This window comes from Gouania willdenowi, chromosome 1, assembly GCF_900634775.1.
Source record: "Gouania willdenowi chromosome 1, fGouWil2.1, whole genome shotgun sequence".
Classification (NCBI taxonomy): Eukaryota; Metazoa; Chordata; class Actinopteri; order Blenniiformes; family Gobiesocidae; genus Gouania; species Gouania willdenowi.
The window spans coordinates 19,258,567-19,275,459 of NC_041044.1; the positions used below are offsets into that span (position 1 = coordinate 19,258,567).

A 16,893-nucleotide genomic window follows, 5' to 3' on the forward strand; every position below is an offset into this window, starting at 1 on the left:
ACTCAGAGAGAACAAACCTCCTCCAAACGTCAAATATCCTCTACTGATCATAGTTAGAACAATGATTATTCACATTAAAGCAGCGGTTTTTAACCTTATTCGAGGTACTGAACCCTGCAAGCTTCATCGGTGCATTTACCGAAGCTTTCATAATTCTTATTATTATTATTATTATTCTTCTTCTTCTTCTTGTTCTTCAAAAAAAATATATATATATATATTTAATTTTGACAGAGATTGAATCCTGGGACATTTTTTTGCTTTGTTCAAATCACTTTTCATTTTTACAACTTAATATTTAGAATAATTGATGTTTTGATAAACTAGTTCATTATGGAAATGTATTTGTGTAACACATTTTTACTGCGTGTGTCTTGACCCCTGCTCAACCCCAGAGACTTGACTCATCCAAACCCTGGGGTTCAATCAAACTCAGGTTGAGAACGACTGCTTTAAATGCTTATAAGTCATTTCTATCCCCATTAATCATGGTACAGTCGGTCCAAATGTGTGGGCTCCCCCATTATTTATTCCGAATGAAACTTGGTGCAGTAATTGAAAAACAAACCAGGCAAATTTCATAAAGATCGGTCAATTCTGATGAATTGGATACATTTTTGAAATTTTGCCAATGATGCGAGATTTGGATTTTTAAAATTGATCTACAGTCTGTATATTGATAAGAATCCCCTCCAAAATGTAATGGAATCTTCCATATCGTAAGGTCTACCTTTGGTTAACATTTGGTCCAAATCCATTAAGTATTTTTGACATAATCTTACTAACAGACAAACAAATAAATAAATAAACATCAGTGATGATAAAACCTCCCTGGATTACAAAAAAAAACATAATTTTGACAAATAACATATTACTAATCTACTGATTGGTTTTGTTAGAGTTTTGAGATACTCTCGTGTTTTGCATACAGAGACATAGTCAGAGGTTTTGCTTATTACAGATGAACAGAAAATGAATGAACAACAATATCATGTCAATAACTCATCTAATAAACAGCTGTAGGCATCAGGGTGGCCTCACTCCTGGTGTTTCTCCTCCCCTGACTGGCACATGGCTGCACGTGTGTTAATTTGTTATGATTCTTAAGACATTTGTGATTGTCAGGATCAATCAGAGATAAAGACATACATAAATCATATACTGTAGGTTTTCAAAAGGTTATATCTCGCAGTATTCTTTTAATTAGAAGATGTTTTACATTTAGAAATCAAATGATCAGTTATTATAGTTAGTTAAAGATAGCATTTACTGCTGATGTAAAGCAATACAAATTATGTTTAAGATTATTCATTTATTCATTATTATTATTTATCATTTAGGGGTCTATTGTGTGTTGTTTATTTGATTTATTAGGTATATCTATATGATGTTTTTTTTTTTTAATGTGTATTAAATAGAATCATTCTTATTTGTTCATGATTTTGTGCATTTTGGTCAAACGTTTTTTGTTGTGTTTATTGAATTGCTTATGTACTTGTACTTGTGTTATTGTTAGATTTAGCTTAAGTTGAAATCAGATGTTCTAAAACTGTTTGTTCAGTAGGCTTTGCAAAAGCTGACCTGAGTATCTTTTATGGCTGGTAAATAAGAGCTATTGGACATGTATTTATAGTATGTAAAAATAATAATCCATATTTTCAGTTTGGTGAAAGAGGAGGAAGTTTGCTTTTCACCTGAAAAACTAGAGGCTGCGTCAGGAAATAAATTGGTTAAAATGCTTATTTTCAGTTTAAATTCAGGTGCTACAGTATTATAACTACCACTTCATGTTTGAAAGGAACGTTTGCTCAGTTTTTCCCTCTTTTCTTTATTTTTTCCTTTACAGAAGTGTTGTTGTCGCACCTAAGAAAGTGGGTTCTTCCACACCTGCAGTCACAGCTCCCACTGTGTCCAGCAGAACCCCAATAGACACTGTGGCTGTGGTGTCTTCTGGAGATTCCTCTCAAAGCTCCCCTGCTGATGGTGAGTGTGAACCATCAGAAAACACCACATCAATGACTTTGAGAAGAAACAATTACGTTTTTTTCACTTGTCCACCAGAATATTGTTTGTGTTTGAGTTTAATTGCATTGTACAAACATGTATAGCAGCAATGGGCAACTTTTATCACAGTGGGGCCCACAAAACTGTGAATGTCTGATCTGAGCGCCACATCAACATTGATTGGTATATTTAGAATAATTACCAATCTGAACATCAATACAGGAAAGAACTAGTTTTTTTTTTTTTTTTGCCGTTTTGTAAAAATTCCTGTTGTCATTTATAAAAAAATTTTTCTCAATTTGTGTGTTTTTGTTGTCTTTGATTCATTTTGAATGTTTCTTTTTCTATGTATTTCTGTCATTTTGTGTATTTTTATTGTTTTTTTGTGTTTTTCTTGTGTTTTGTGTTTCTGGGATCATTTCTTGTATTTTGGTACATTTCTCTGTACATTTGTGTGTTTTTTTGTTATCTTGTGTCATGAGTCATATTGTGTATCTTTGCTGTTGTTTTGTGAATTTTTCTAGTAATTTGCTTGTTTTGTTGCTATTTTGTGTATTTTTCTGTCAGTGTGTGTGTTTGGAGGGGGGGGCACACATATTAAGGCCGAGGGCTGCATGTGGCCCCCGGGTTACCAGTTGCCCATGTCTGATAAATACATATTACCTAATAGAGCACAGTAAATCCCTTTAGAATAACAGTTTTTTTTATCAAAAAATGTCAAAAACATTTCCTTCCTTAGTTGGTTAAGAACACACATGTTGTACGACGCTCTGCAGTATTGTAACACAACATCCAGGAATTGTAGGAAACAGAAAAGTAACTCATTAAATATATGTTGATGGTTTATTGACATTCTACCTCTAGTAATTACAGAATCTGATCAAACACTACAGTCTTCTAAGCCTGAACTGTTTTTTTTTTTAACTCCCTAACTGTATATCTGAGTGTGAATGATGAAGTGTGATGTTATTACTTGTTACATGTGGAGTGTGTGTTTTAAAAATAGGCAGCTTTGACATTTGTTTGGGTTTGAATGGTTTAGCAGCCACACTTGCCATGCAGTTAAAGTGGGCAGGTTGTGCTTTAGTGTGAGTCTGCATGTGCTTGTAAATAACAATAATCAGCTGTAGCTGTGTGCAAAGAGTCCTCGTATCCAGAGTGAAGCTGAGTAAATATGCATTGTGTGAGTGTGAGTAGGGGGTGTGCGTGCATGTGTGGGTGTGTGGGGGGCTAATGGACGCTTTCATTTACTTCTCTGTGTTTGAAGGAGCTACTTCAGCTCGAGAGGGATACTCTCCCCAAGCCCACATGGTGCTGTTTAACACCTCACTCACACACACAAACACACACACACACACACACACACACACACACACACACACAAAGCTCACCCTGCGCTGTCTGTCATTGCTGAAGAGTTATCCCTTCTCAGAGTCTGCCCTGGCTGGAAAAACAAGTCCGTTGAAACACCAGAGGAATCCCCCTCCTCCATATTCAGCTGGGCATTAGCTTATTTATGAGCCACTGGGAAGTGAATTTACTGCCAGATCAATCACTCGTGGACCTTGTACCTCATGTACCTCTGTCTCCAGAATGAAGCTGTAAAGCACTTTTTAGTTGTGTAATGAAACGTTCATAAAAAAAAAAACACTCCAGAGGGGTAAATTACCATGTGATAACTTAACGACTGATAGACGGGAAATGAAAGTTCACTTTTCTAACATTTTCGTCTTTTTTTAAAAAACATTAGAAAAAAAAAAAAATAAATCACATATTTATATAAGTGGGAACATTTTGATGATGGATGGATGAAGTTTGATAAACAATTTCCCAAGTTTGAGTGGTCAGGGGGAGCATGCCAACTGCACAGAAAACCAAAGGCCACTGATGCCCCAGTACTTGTACTCAATGAATGAAAAAACAGCACCAAATGCTTCAGAAAGAGAAGGAGGTAAATGTTCTTAATACCAATCGAATCTACATAATGGAGGGGAAATTTTTTTTTTATTAATTTAATTTAATATATATAACCTGAATTGAAATTCCCAACCTATCTTTCTGCACCTTGGACTGTCCTAATGAAAACTGGTATGTTGTGAATTAATAGGAAAGATTTAGTACCCACTATCTAAACAATAAAATTAAATGTGTACTACCACTTGCCCTATTCCACCATAAATCCAGCCTCTCTATGCATTTGAATGAAGACCTTTGTGTTATTTTACAAGAGGTATGTTTCCACACGGCTTTATGGTTTGGCCTTTCACGCGTAATGTATTGCTCTGTGTGTGTTTGTGTGTTCCCCGCGCGTCGGTGTGCATGCACGTTCCATTCTTGTCCGACATCCAGACTAATAACAGAGTTCTTTGGTTTCTCCCTGCAGCAGGCGGCCAGGATCCAGCCAGCGCTAGCCTGCCATCTGTCCCCCCACTCTCCCCTGTGACCCAGAACACGGCCCCCAGTATGAGGTGATTCATCTTCTTTTCTCTCTCTCTCATATTCAATCTCATGCACTATTAGCTGTTTATGCTGTTGTGCAAATGATGTTTTTTTTTTTTTTTTTTTTTTTTTTTTTGCTTATGGTATATTTTTGCTTGTGTTATAAGGTTGGAAATCTCTTCTAAAAACGTGTTTTTGTTGAATACACACGGACATCTTTCTTTATTTTTCTTTTTTTTTTATCTTGCACCACAAGAGTTGTCTCTTAATTTTGTTGTACCTTGTGTGTAATGACAATAAAAGAATTATATAATATTCTATATATCTTCCTGTTGGTTTACAAGCTTTGTGTTGCTCACAGGTCTTTTTTTGTCATTTCTTTGCCACATGCGATTGTTTTAGTATCTCGGAGCGTCTGGAGCATGCTCTGGAGAAAGCGGCTCCTCTGCTGAGGGAGATTTTTGTGGACTTTGCACCCTTCCTCTCTCGTACCCTGCTGGGCAGCCATGGCCAGGAGCTTCTCATTGAGGGCACTAGTGAGTAAAAAATGGCTGATATTTGTTTATTTGTTCATTGGTTCCTCATTAAAAAAAAAAAAAGAAAAATCAAGATTCTAGTACATGTAAGAACAAAAAAAACGAGTTAAAAATATACAGAAACACTACATAAAATGATATATGCATATATTAAGATTGGTAAAAATATGAGTTTAAAGCATTTTTAAAAATGCGTAAAGTTGACATGTCTTTCAGGTCCCTAGGCAATTTGTTCCATAAGTGAAAGGCTCTAAAAAAGACAGACATAAATAATTGCAATATTAGGATGATTGGAGTTTGAAGCAAGTGGAGTATTGTAGTGGATATAAAGAGAGTTAGGGTTGTGTTCAAGACCACACCCTCCGAGACCAAGACTTGCCCAAGACCAGAATGCACCGAGACCAAGACTTTCGGGAGCCGAGACCAAGACCGAGACAACCCGAGACCATAAACATTTTTTTTTTTTTAATTAAAAAAAAAAAAAAAAAATAATATATATATATATCTATATAAATAAAAAATTATGACAAGGTTCGACAGTTAAATAACATTCTCTCTTTAGCTTTAGTTTCTTTAAATACATTTAAATACACGTCACTCAGTCACATTCAGGAAGGTTGCGGTCATTATACGGGGTGGATTAACGCATGAATAAAGGATTGTTTTGTCCCGTTCTTCTCCTTGTTATTATCACATTATAAAAAAGTTTAAAAATTGCAGGAATTAGTGCTGGTCTGGAACGGTCTTGACGGAAAATCCCGAGACCGAGAAAAGACCGAGACAAAATGCTTCCGAGACAAGGCCGAGACCTTTAAAATTTGGTCTTGAGACCTAGACCGGTCTCGACTGCTACAACAGTAATGAGAGTATTTGATCTTTTCTTACAATAATCTCGGTTGGTCAGTAAAAATAATCTACTTTTTAATTATTAGTAAATTATAATGCATTTTAGTGATACTGGTCCTGTAGGGACACCTGAAAGCACTCTGAGCAGCTTTGTCCTGGGCAACTTGAAGCCTATTTAAATCAGATTTAGTGGTTGCTAACCAGATTACTGAACAGTACTCAAGGTGAGACAGCATAAGAGATTGTACCATTTGCTTCAAAGTTGGGTGGGGAATAAATGAAGCGTATCTCTGAATAACAGCAATGTTAGTTGCCTTTTTATTGTGTTCGAATATCAAGAAATTTAATAGAAAATACTGTATAAAAAATATATATCTTTACATTGTATGACAATATTGAAAGTGTGGAATATGTTTTTTTGTGTATTTAATCAAAATCATATAAAGATATGACAACATTAATTTATCAACAGCAGCAATGGCTGGAAAAAAGGATGCTGATAACGTATTATTTGTTATTGTAATGTAGGAAAAGTTTATACATCCACCCACTCCCTTTTGAACACAAAACATATGTGTATGCAGTAATGTCATGCATACTTTATTAATCACCATAGTGATTGCATTTTCCCTATTTTCCCAGAGGTGTAGCAGGTTTTTGTTTTTGTTTGTTTTTTGTCTGGAGGGAAGTCGTCTGCATCAAATCCTTTGTTTATTGTAATATTGTTTTTGTATTATTGCATTTGTTTGAAATAAAACAGTGTATCATATCATAACTTTTTCTATATGGGGGGAGCATGATAGATGTTGACCTACTGTAATGCCTATTAGCTTCATTTTGTTAACTTGCTCTACTGCCAAGCTATTCATCAGCTGTTGTTTACTCCCAATTAACATAGATTTAGTTTTTGCAATATTTAAAATCATGTTGTTATTGTTCACCCATCTCATAACCTCACCCAGCTGTGACTGATATTTTTTTACATTTTTAAACAACTTTACGGATGCAACGTCTCTCATTAAAATGCATAAGCGTTTCCAGGCTGTTAATTCAGTCCTGTGATGAGTGCGTGTTGGCTAAGAACTGTTAGTTGTGCTGAAGGCTTCCAGGGGCCAGGTCAGAGGCCAGGCCACTAATAGCAGTGTTTGGGATGTCTGCTGCCACCAAACAAAATGGAAAGTTGATTGATAGTTGCAAGGTGGGTGGGGGGGGTAGAGAGAAGGAACGGGTGCGTGTGCACATGAAGACCGACCAGGAAACTGAAAGCTATACGGCCTTTTTTCCCCGAACTACAGCGTTCTCCCGGACACTCGCGTCACCTCTGCCCCCACCAAAAGCCCCGAGCTCACCATTAGGGATCAATGGGACATATGCCGACCAAACCAGGCCTGTAACACAAAGCCCAGATATGTATTAGTTTACAGTAACATTATGTCGGCTCATTAGCTGCATCAATACTATCTGCTCCCTCGCAGATGGCACACGCTTTATGAATCCCTGTAGATTTGTGGCTTTTTGTTTTCACAAGTATCTCACAAACTTTGGAAAGTGAAACACAACAAAATATTGATTATTTGTCATTTGATCGTTTTTTTCCCCTTTGTGTGTGTGTGTGTGTGTGTGTGTGTGTGTGTGTGTGTGTGTGTGGTTTTTTTTTTTGCAGGCTTGGTGTGCATGAAATCCAGCAGCTCAGTGGTGGAACTGGTCATGCTCCTGTGTTCACAGGTGAGTCTGGCGTCTTTATCTTTCATCTGCTCATCCTCTGCTTTTTCCCCCTAGTCTGATTTATCGGCCTCACCTTGAGTGCAGAAAAACCCACAAAGCCTTATCTTTTCTTCGCTCCACCTTGTCTACCTTTCCTCTGGTCACGGCTGAGAAGCCATCTTGGGCTGCGAATATCGGTTCGAGGGTCAAGGGTGGGCGACCTGTCCGTGTCACCTTTGACCCGAGCGACTGATGAGGAGGGATAATGTAGATTTGATGGTGCTTTGCATTGATTATCTCTCCTTTCTCTGTTGTCTTGTGGGTGTGTTGTTGCCAAGTTTATTTAGCCGCTGCCAGTTTCATGAATACTAATTCAGGGATCATAAGCAGGCGTGGGCCAATCAATGATCAGGGTTGTCAATAAATCACGCCAGAAAGGCTGATTAGCATTTAAACACACAAACGTACTCCTGACTGTATCAGGACAAATACACAATGCACTGGAAAACGTGTTCTTTATTAAAATGAGCTTCATGAATCATCCTCGACTTGCTCTAAAATACACACCCAGTGACAAGGACAACAGATAAATCCTCCCTGAGTCTATTCGGGCGCACCATATTTCTGATATTAAATCACATCTGTCCTCACTGGGCTCTGCTTTTTTTTTTTTTTTATCAGCTTTGTTTTCTAGAAAGAAGATTCTGTCCATTTCCCCGTTTGCCCTTTCCTTATCTCTATAAATATTTTATATTTACATAATTCACCTTGCATCCTCTCAAAAGGTAGCACAGTCGATATGAACGTCCATTTGTGTCTGTTTGAGAGTTTTATTTGTTTTTATTTAGATCCCCATGAGCTATGCTGCAAAAGCAGTAGCTATTCATCCTGGGGTCTACGTCACAGAATATACAGTATATGTATGAATGTTCCGAAGTACAACAAACCGATTAGATAGGATGTACAAACAAAAAACACACAGAAAATAAATTATAACCAAAATAAAACACAATAACCAAAGCATTCATAATACATAACATTAACCAAAATGCACACAACATAGACATACAAAAATTAAAGTAAACTAATAATTGAGCAAAAAGAATTAAAATAAAACTCTATCTGTATGCAAAATATTCAGGTATAAAATCATGCCTTACATTACATATTAAGATCCAGCACACAATGCAAAGTTTAATGAAATAATAATTCCTATTCTTGCGTAAACATGAATAGTCGAACTTGAACACCTCTCAGGATGTAAACATTTGATAATTTATTTTTTAACATTATAGATTTATTATTTATTTATTTTTACTTGCACACAGACTTTTTTTTTCTCATCCATTAATAATAATTTGAGGCACAACTCTTTAAAATACACCAAAAGGTGAAGTTCTAATTCTGTATAAAGAGCAAAACATAAATAAATAAATAAAAAGGCCTAAATTCAAGGTTAATGTTGGACGAGACACAGCAAAGTATTTAGACGAACCTGCAGACACAAATAAATAATGTATAACATGAGCTAAGGGGTACTTGTGATAAGAAATAAAGGCGAAAATGTATGGTATACATGTATATCGTACTAAAATGTACGATATACATGCATAAATACATTGAAATCAAAAATAGTGGGCGGGACTTCCATGCCACCATTGCCCTATACTGTACCATTGGTTGGTGGGACCCAGGAAAACAGAAGGCAAACCTCATATTGCCAAGAAAACAAGGCATAGCCCAAGCAAAAAGCTAAATAGAAAATGTTGTAGGGGAAGAGTGACAGGCTCTAATGCACCTATTTGTCATATCTGTCAGAGTGTTGTTTAATGCTAATCTCATCAAAGGCAGAATCTCTGTGATTGCTGCACAGCTCATGCCGCGCTTCCCCATTTGGTCCCTCACCCAAGCTATTTCCTCTGTTCTCTCAGCACCAGCTCAGTCACCCAGTCTCCCACAACACACACACACACACACACTCCATGAGACGACCAGCGATTGGCCAGAGTCACGCTGATTGCTTCAATAAATCATCCAAACAAATTCTCTCACAGCTAATGCAAATGTAATTTTATTGTTGTGTAAAGAGGAGGAGGAGGAGCGGGGGGAGGAAGGTAAGGAGCGACACGCCGCTTCCCACTGGGGGAAAGAAGGGAAACGGGGACCGACTTTTCCTCTGAGCAAAATTACAATGTATAATTATTTGTGTTTGTTCCCCGTGTGGTGCAGTGAGAGTGAGCCAGCGCAGTGATTGATGACGTTATTTAGCCAAGTTTGTCGGGGCCCTCCGGCACAGGAAACGCTCAATTCTCTCACAGGAAGCGCCTCCATTGCCATCTTGCAACTTCTCTTTCCATGCCTTGCAGCCAACTGGTTGGGTTCGGGGTAGATGGAGATGATTTTGATGGATTTTCTCCCTCCACCCCCCTCCACACCCTCATCAGCACTGTGATGTGATACCATCTCTGTGAGATTTTAATTAATTTCACAAGCTCTGAGATGGAGTGCAGCCAGGGTGAAGGGTCAGGAGGCGAGGGACCGCAGAGCAGTTTTTAATCAGGGATCCTGGGGAAGTTGCATGGGCGGCCACATCAGCCGGGCATTGAGGACACGATTGTAAACCGCTGTTTGATAGCACCCCCTTTGGAGCCACGTACAACAGCGCTCCAAATTAAAGGACCATTTTGATCACACATTAACTGTCGGGGTGGCACACTGCCTTGTTCTCGCCTGTAATATTGATCCCCGCAGTCTGCTGAATATACAAAGTGAGGATTAATGATCCTAAACTAGAGTTATAACAGACTACCATGTTGAAACTGAAAAAAAGAATGCTGCCAAAAAGTAGCTTCTTCGTTCGTCTGTGTCTTTTATTTTAAGCCCAGCTGTTTATTCAGCAGAGGCTAAATTTATCTCCTGGCCTACAAAGTGCCAACTATAATAAAGAATAGCAGCTTACTTAGGAGGATGTTTAACTGCCATGTGTATAATGCTGCAGTGGACCAGTAAAACTTTGTGCTGGTGATAGCACAGCAATAACACTAATCATAGTATTTATTATAATTAGATGAATAGTTTCCTTAAATTAAGAATTTTAGCTATGGACAGAAAAGGAAACCTGCATGAGCCCAAGGACTACTGATATTTATTAGATCAGTTAACCAACTTTCATTATCATAATAACAAATAAATTAAAGACAAAGTTTTATTTTTTTCAAGGTAGAAGAAAAGATATTTATTCGTTATTAGTTTGTTCTTTGCTTTTTAAAGAGAGAAATGCTGCTTAAATTATAATGTCCCTTTCAATAAATCTGAATTATTTAAAGTTTTATCTCCTGTGTTTTAAAAATGTAGAAGTTGTAAATGATTTATATTCAAAAAGTCGGTGACACTATAGACACAATTTTGATAACTTATGTGTACTTTAAAGCAGAACACGACTGTGTGTGTGGTGGTGCAACAGGCATGCACTCATACATGCAACCCAGCGCTGCATCAGGCAGCACACACACAAATGTCCACCCATCCATCCATTTTCAGAGCTGCTTTGTCAGCACACAAACAAACACATCCCACATTTCCACACTCCCTTCCGTATTACTCCCACATCATTCATTTATTTTACTTGTCTCTCTTCCTCATACTGTTTACATGGTCACATGGGGCTATATGTGTGAAAGCACCCTTAGTGTCACTGTTGTACTAGGATCTTTCAGTGATCGGTTGCTACTGTCTTGGGAGAGCAAAGGTGCGCATGTAGCTGTGGGGTGGGGCAGGCAACGGGGGTTGCAGAGTTTTTACAACAGTGACATAACCAAAGTTACTTAATTCTGCTTTATACTGTATATGGTGTAATAATAATATTGGTGACATAAATTGTAGTAGTACCACCAATAATAGGAGTAGTAATAATGGCAACATCATTAGCAGAAAAAATTGATGAAAACGACATCAACAACGACAAATTTGAAAGTGAGTTAAAGTTAAAATATTTCAGGTTACAGTATTCCTACTGCAGCATTAACAGTTTCACTTTTTTTGCCTTTCTCTTTGAGTGTGAAGTTTATTTTTCCTTTCATGGAGCTCCCTTAAAGCAGTGGTTCTAAACCTGGACCCCTGATTATTTTTGAGTGAACCTGAGGACCCCCACACCACCCCAGCAATTTGATAGAAATGGTAGAACTGACTTTTAAAATGCATTATGGCCTTTATTCACTCGCAAATATGAGCTTTCAGTGGAAACTTTTACAATGACAAAAAACATTCTGATGCAATAGCTAATTGAGATAATGTAACAACAGAATATTTATGCAGCATCTTCTGAGCATTATGTAACAAAACTGATGCAAGACGCTATCAAATATAGTACAAAAAACAACTTTTTTTTACATTATAACTTTTTATACAGTAGCTTTCAGAAATTAGTATTTAACAAAACAGATTCTTGTCAGATGGGCAGTGTGCTTTGTTCGAAACAAGCATTGTTTTGTTGTTGTCTTTATTTTGACATCTTTCCATGTTAAGTTAACTGTTTAACTTTGTTTGTTTGTAACATTATCTTAATTTTAAGCACTGAACATGAAAATGAACCTTGCAAGTAGGGGTGTCCCAATCCAATATTCATATCGGACATCTGTCCGAAAATCTGCGATATAATTGCTCGATAATTTATTTATTCAATTGTAGAATACTGTAGATATTATGTTGAAGGTTAAAATGTCTGTAACCAATTGGTTAATAATAAATGGGTCAATTTTTCTCATACCTACTATTGCTGACAATTGTTCTTTGTTTGAGTAACATCATTTGATGAAGCCTTTTCTAACATTCCACACTACAAAATGAGTAATAAAAGTAGGGTTAATACCCAATTTCCAAGGCTCCAATATCGGTATCGTATCGGAAGTGAAAAAGTTGTATCTGGACATCGCTACTTGCAAGTTACGAGTATATCCACAACACCATCCTGCAAATATTTCACAATAATTTTACACTTGTGAAACAGATTGCAGTAGTCATGTTACTACCCTTTGTAGTTTAGGTAAAGGTCTCCGTCACATTTGGATATAATAATCCTATTTCTTTAAATGGCAGAGCATCTTTTTGTAAAATATATTTTATTTAAACGGACCCCTTGCAATTATACCACGGTCGAGTAAAAGTCAGCAGACCCCCGGTTGAGAAACACTGACGTAAAGCATCCAGTTAATAACCAATTCAGATCGAGATGAGAGCGAGCTTTTTGTGCTATGTGCTGTTGTCAATCCACAGTTTTGAGAAATGTCACTGGATAAGGGATACGGATGTCTCAAAGATCCATAAATCTTCTCAGTAGCTGCATTTGTGTCCTGTAGATCAGCCATTATTGTCCGGCCCCTCTCTCGAGCCATCCATCCTTCTGCCATTAATCATAGATCCACCCTGAATGTGAAGCGGAAAGAGAAGAGCGTGAGTAAGATTGTGGAGCGGATGACCACTCGTCATGATGATGTAGACCCGATAAGATGAGCTGCTCTTCTGTACCAAGTAGTATGCTCTTATTACATAGGGTATTTGTGGACTATAAATGCAGTTCTATCTGACTCTGAATTACCTGTTTTTTTGGAAACATCTTTACAATTGGTCATTTACAAAACAATACGTGTTTAAATGTGAAATCTGAGTTTTCTAGCTTCTACAACCATCCTGTGGATCATTTTCTGACTCCCACAGACACTGTTTCTGGTTGTGATCAGTGATGCAGAAAATCCTCTGATTGTTATTCAATAACATCATGTTAATCCTCTAATCCAGTGACTGCACAGCATCATAGATTTCTAGCTAGTGTTACCAAAGTTAACCTGTTAAACAGATGGGAACCTCTTTTCCCAGTCAACATGAAGAAAGACATTGACTTCCCCAAACACTTGGCTCCTCATGACCTTTGACTCTTTGACCTCCAGGTTAGAAGAAGAGAGTGGTGGAGGCCGCAAAGTTAAAACCCCTGCGGTCAGGAGCAAACATCATGCTCTGCATCATCAATAGCTGCATGTGAAAATTGAGAGAACCAGTTGTAAACTGTTAAAGTGAGACGTAGAATCTTGTGCATTTACTTTTGTATATTTAATTTATAATTCACATGGTACTCTTTTGAAACCGACCCTGGTTAAAGCAGGCACTGATGTTTAAAATGCTAAATAGTCGTTCATATCTGTCAGTGGCCATAGTTCCTTTTTTTTTTTTCTTCCTCCCTTCAAATGATTGATCGAATACAGGCCGTGTTAAACGAACCACTCTGAGAGCAAAGAGGTGAGAGAAGTGACCAGGAATGTGTAAAAACCAAGGAGGAGAAATGCTTTCTCCATCGCTTTCCTCACAGTCGGCCCTACACCCTGCTGAGCAGTTAAACAGGCATGCAAGGTTCAAGATCAGTGAAAATCAAAGTGTTATTTTCCTCCCTCTCCCCTTGCTCACCCTCACCCCATGTTCTCCTCTGGTGCCCCCTTTACAGCCATGGGTCTCAGAGGCCCCCCCATTACCCTTCTCTTTCGGGGACAATGTCATGCTGAACATACTCTGAAAGTATTCTGTCCTGTGAGACGCAGAGAAAACAAAGCAACACCAACTAGTACTTAATTCTGCTGACTCCCTCCCAATGCCAGCTCTGCAGCAAGAGATGGTGATGGCAGCGTTGGGTTGGAGAAGGTGGAGGTCAAGGAAAGAGGGGATGGAGTGGTGTTTGGCTGGGGGGGGGTTGCTTCCTGACAGGAAGGGAAGTCTAGCTGGGAGAAAAAAAATCAGACGGGAGACTCCTAAAAATTTTTGAGTGGCTTTTAATTTGGCTCCTGGCCGATTTTACTGTGAGCTGGCTTCAAGTGTCTCAAACTGCCTGTTATTTATATGAAGCGTATAATTGTGTTTCAAATGGATGAATTTCCCGCATGGAGCCATCTTTTCAGACAGACAGCCACTGTTAATGTAATGTTTTCCCACCTGACAAGTCTCTTGTTATTAGATGTTGGAATGCACTCCTCTGGTCCTCTTAGCCATCCCACTGATAAAATCGTGTCCTGGCGTCATTGCTCAGATTTAAAAGCTTGCTTTAGTAAAATTTTGTGATAAATGATGTTCAGAGGCACTTAAAACTATCTTATCTTATAGCTGTGGAAGGGTTCAAGTCCATTCTGAAAGATGGAGAAGCTGTTTTTCTGGGTTCTTCACTGTAGTATCTGACCTTTGTGTTTGTATGGGCTTTAACCTTGTCTGTTGCTGCTGTCTTGGCTAGAAGCTCATGGGAAAAAGGTTTTATTAACCTTTGATTGTCTTGCACAAATTTGTTTTCGTTTGTGCATGGGTTTCTTAATTTCTGCTGCACTTCAGTGCCTATAATCAAATTATCTACTGCATGGGGCAGTGGTTCTCAAACTGTTTTGACTGAAGTACCCCCTTTCTCTTATTTCTGAATGCAAGTACTCCCTTTGTCCAACTACAACATTTTGCTTAGAATACTATGAAAAACCAACTCTCGGGAATAATGATGGAAAGGATGAGAAATAACACATATCTACTAATAAAAGCAAGAAAGTTGTGTGTGTGTGTGTGTGGGTGTGCGCGTGTGCCCGCGCGTTTGTGGAGCAAATATCTATCCGACGCGGCATAAATGCACAAAAATATACAAAAAGGCTTCAGCAACACACAAAATGACTCCAAAAAACATATATTACAGAAAAATACACCACACAACAAAAATATGAAAATGTCTCAAAATACACAAAACTAATTATTTATACAAAAAATACACAAAATGACAACAGAAATGCACAAAACTACAACAACAAAGATACAGAAATGCCAAAAGTGACTCCAGAATCACACTACAATGGCAACAAAAAACAATAACTATACAAAAAATGCACAAAAAGAAAACAGAAAGATTCAAAAATACACATAATGACTCCAAAAAACATACATTACAAAAAAATACGCCACATCAAAAAAGAAATTAAAAATTAGTAAAAAATATAACAAACACATTTATCATGCGCATGTCCCACAGAATTAAACCAGGGAAATCGCACACACTATTTTACTTTGCACCCACAAATATACCCCTTTATAAGAGTACAGAGTATGTACACCTCTTTGTACAGCCAACCTTCAAACACATACTCATTTGGCCATAACTGACAACTCTACTTAAGCTCCTCCCACTATATGAATAAATACTTCCAACGGGCACTGTACTAGTTTTAAAGAATGCCATTATGTAAGTAAGTGGAAAGAAACAATATTGAGTGCTTCCTGCTTTCATTTGTTCATTTTCTACTCTCTCGTACCCCCTGTTTTATTTTAAGAAGTTATGTGAAAACATTTTTGACACCTATAACCAACTCCATTGAGTGGTTTTATGCATTCTTTATCTCTTCACTTGATTAATTGTTGCAAGTGTCTGGTTGTGGTTTTTGTTTGTGTGCTTGTTGGCGGGCGATTGTGGTCTTTTGAGCTCTTGCTTTGTGTGAAGATCAGGGTTTTTGAAGCATCTGGAAAGCCAGTAATTCAGATATTTTTTCCTTTGTTAATTTGAGGGTGATTTTGACATTATTAGATACACATGTGTTCTTTTATCAGTCACTATGAGTATCAATTCACTGCTCAATGCTTAAGCCAGCTTTAGTCATTTTAGAATTACTGTGAATATTGAGCAACACCTGGTATTATGTTAATTGAAAAAAGCAGCTTAATTTGATCCAGTAGCGACTTACAGATTTATTTAAAGTCTATGATTGTGTGCATTTTTTAAATCCGTTTTATAGCTACAGTATACTTGGGATCTGGAGGATATCATGGTTTGTAGGAAAGAGAAAGGAAATCAGTAGCTCTACCTTGTTTTTTTGCTTCTGCTGAGCTGCCATGTTTGACACAAGGATTTATGCTCTTGTCGTCTCATCTAAACACGTATTCTCATTGCCTCTCACATCAACAAATACTTGTGATTGTGAGTGATGCCAGCAAAAAGAACATTAGACTTATTTATTATTTCAGCAGAGCTGACGTTACTCTCTTTGGTGTTGGAAAATGTTTTCCTTGTGTTGTGGTGGGCCCTGAGTTTGAAAGGCAATTTTATTCAGAAGGTCTGTGTTTTCTCACCAGTGGTCTTGGTATATTTAGATGCTGATTATGGATAATCAGCTGTAATGACGGAAGTGCATGGCATGTGTGTTTAGCCTCAATGCCATCACGGGTGAACACAGACCAAACAGAGCTGTCTCATTGACTTCAAAATTGGACACAAATAGCTGCTAATTCTGCCTGTGTGTAGCAGATGAATAGGAGCCAAACTCTGTCACTGGTTAATCCAACACTTTTTCCATCTTTTGGCCATTGT

At 37.7% G+C, this 16,893-nt stretch overlaps 1 protein-coding gene across 8 annotated transcripts in view; it reads left to right on the forward strand.

Annotated features, from left to right (window-relative positions):
• The window catches only part of lrba (LPS-responsive vesicle trafficking, beach and anchor containing), a 222,265-nt gene that overhangs the window by 75,415 nt on the left and 129,957 nt on the right, over nucleotides 1-16,893 (forward strand). For all 8 annotated transcript variants that reach the window (XM_028469572.1, XM_028445918.1, XM_028446752.1 and 5 more), the window contains exons 30-33: nucleotides 1,847-1,983; nucleotides 4,388-4,472; nucleotides 4,846-4,979; nucleotides 7,489-7,550. In XM_028469572.1, coding sequence (XP_028325373.1) covers nucleotides 1,847-1,983; nucleotides 4,388-4,472; nucleotides 4,846-4,979; nucleotides 7,489-7,550 — 418 coding nt within the window. The remainder of the gene's footprint in view (nucleotides 1-1,846; nucleotides 1,984-4,387; nucleotides 4,473-4,845; nucleotides 4,980-7,488; nucleotides 7,551-16,893) is intronic.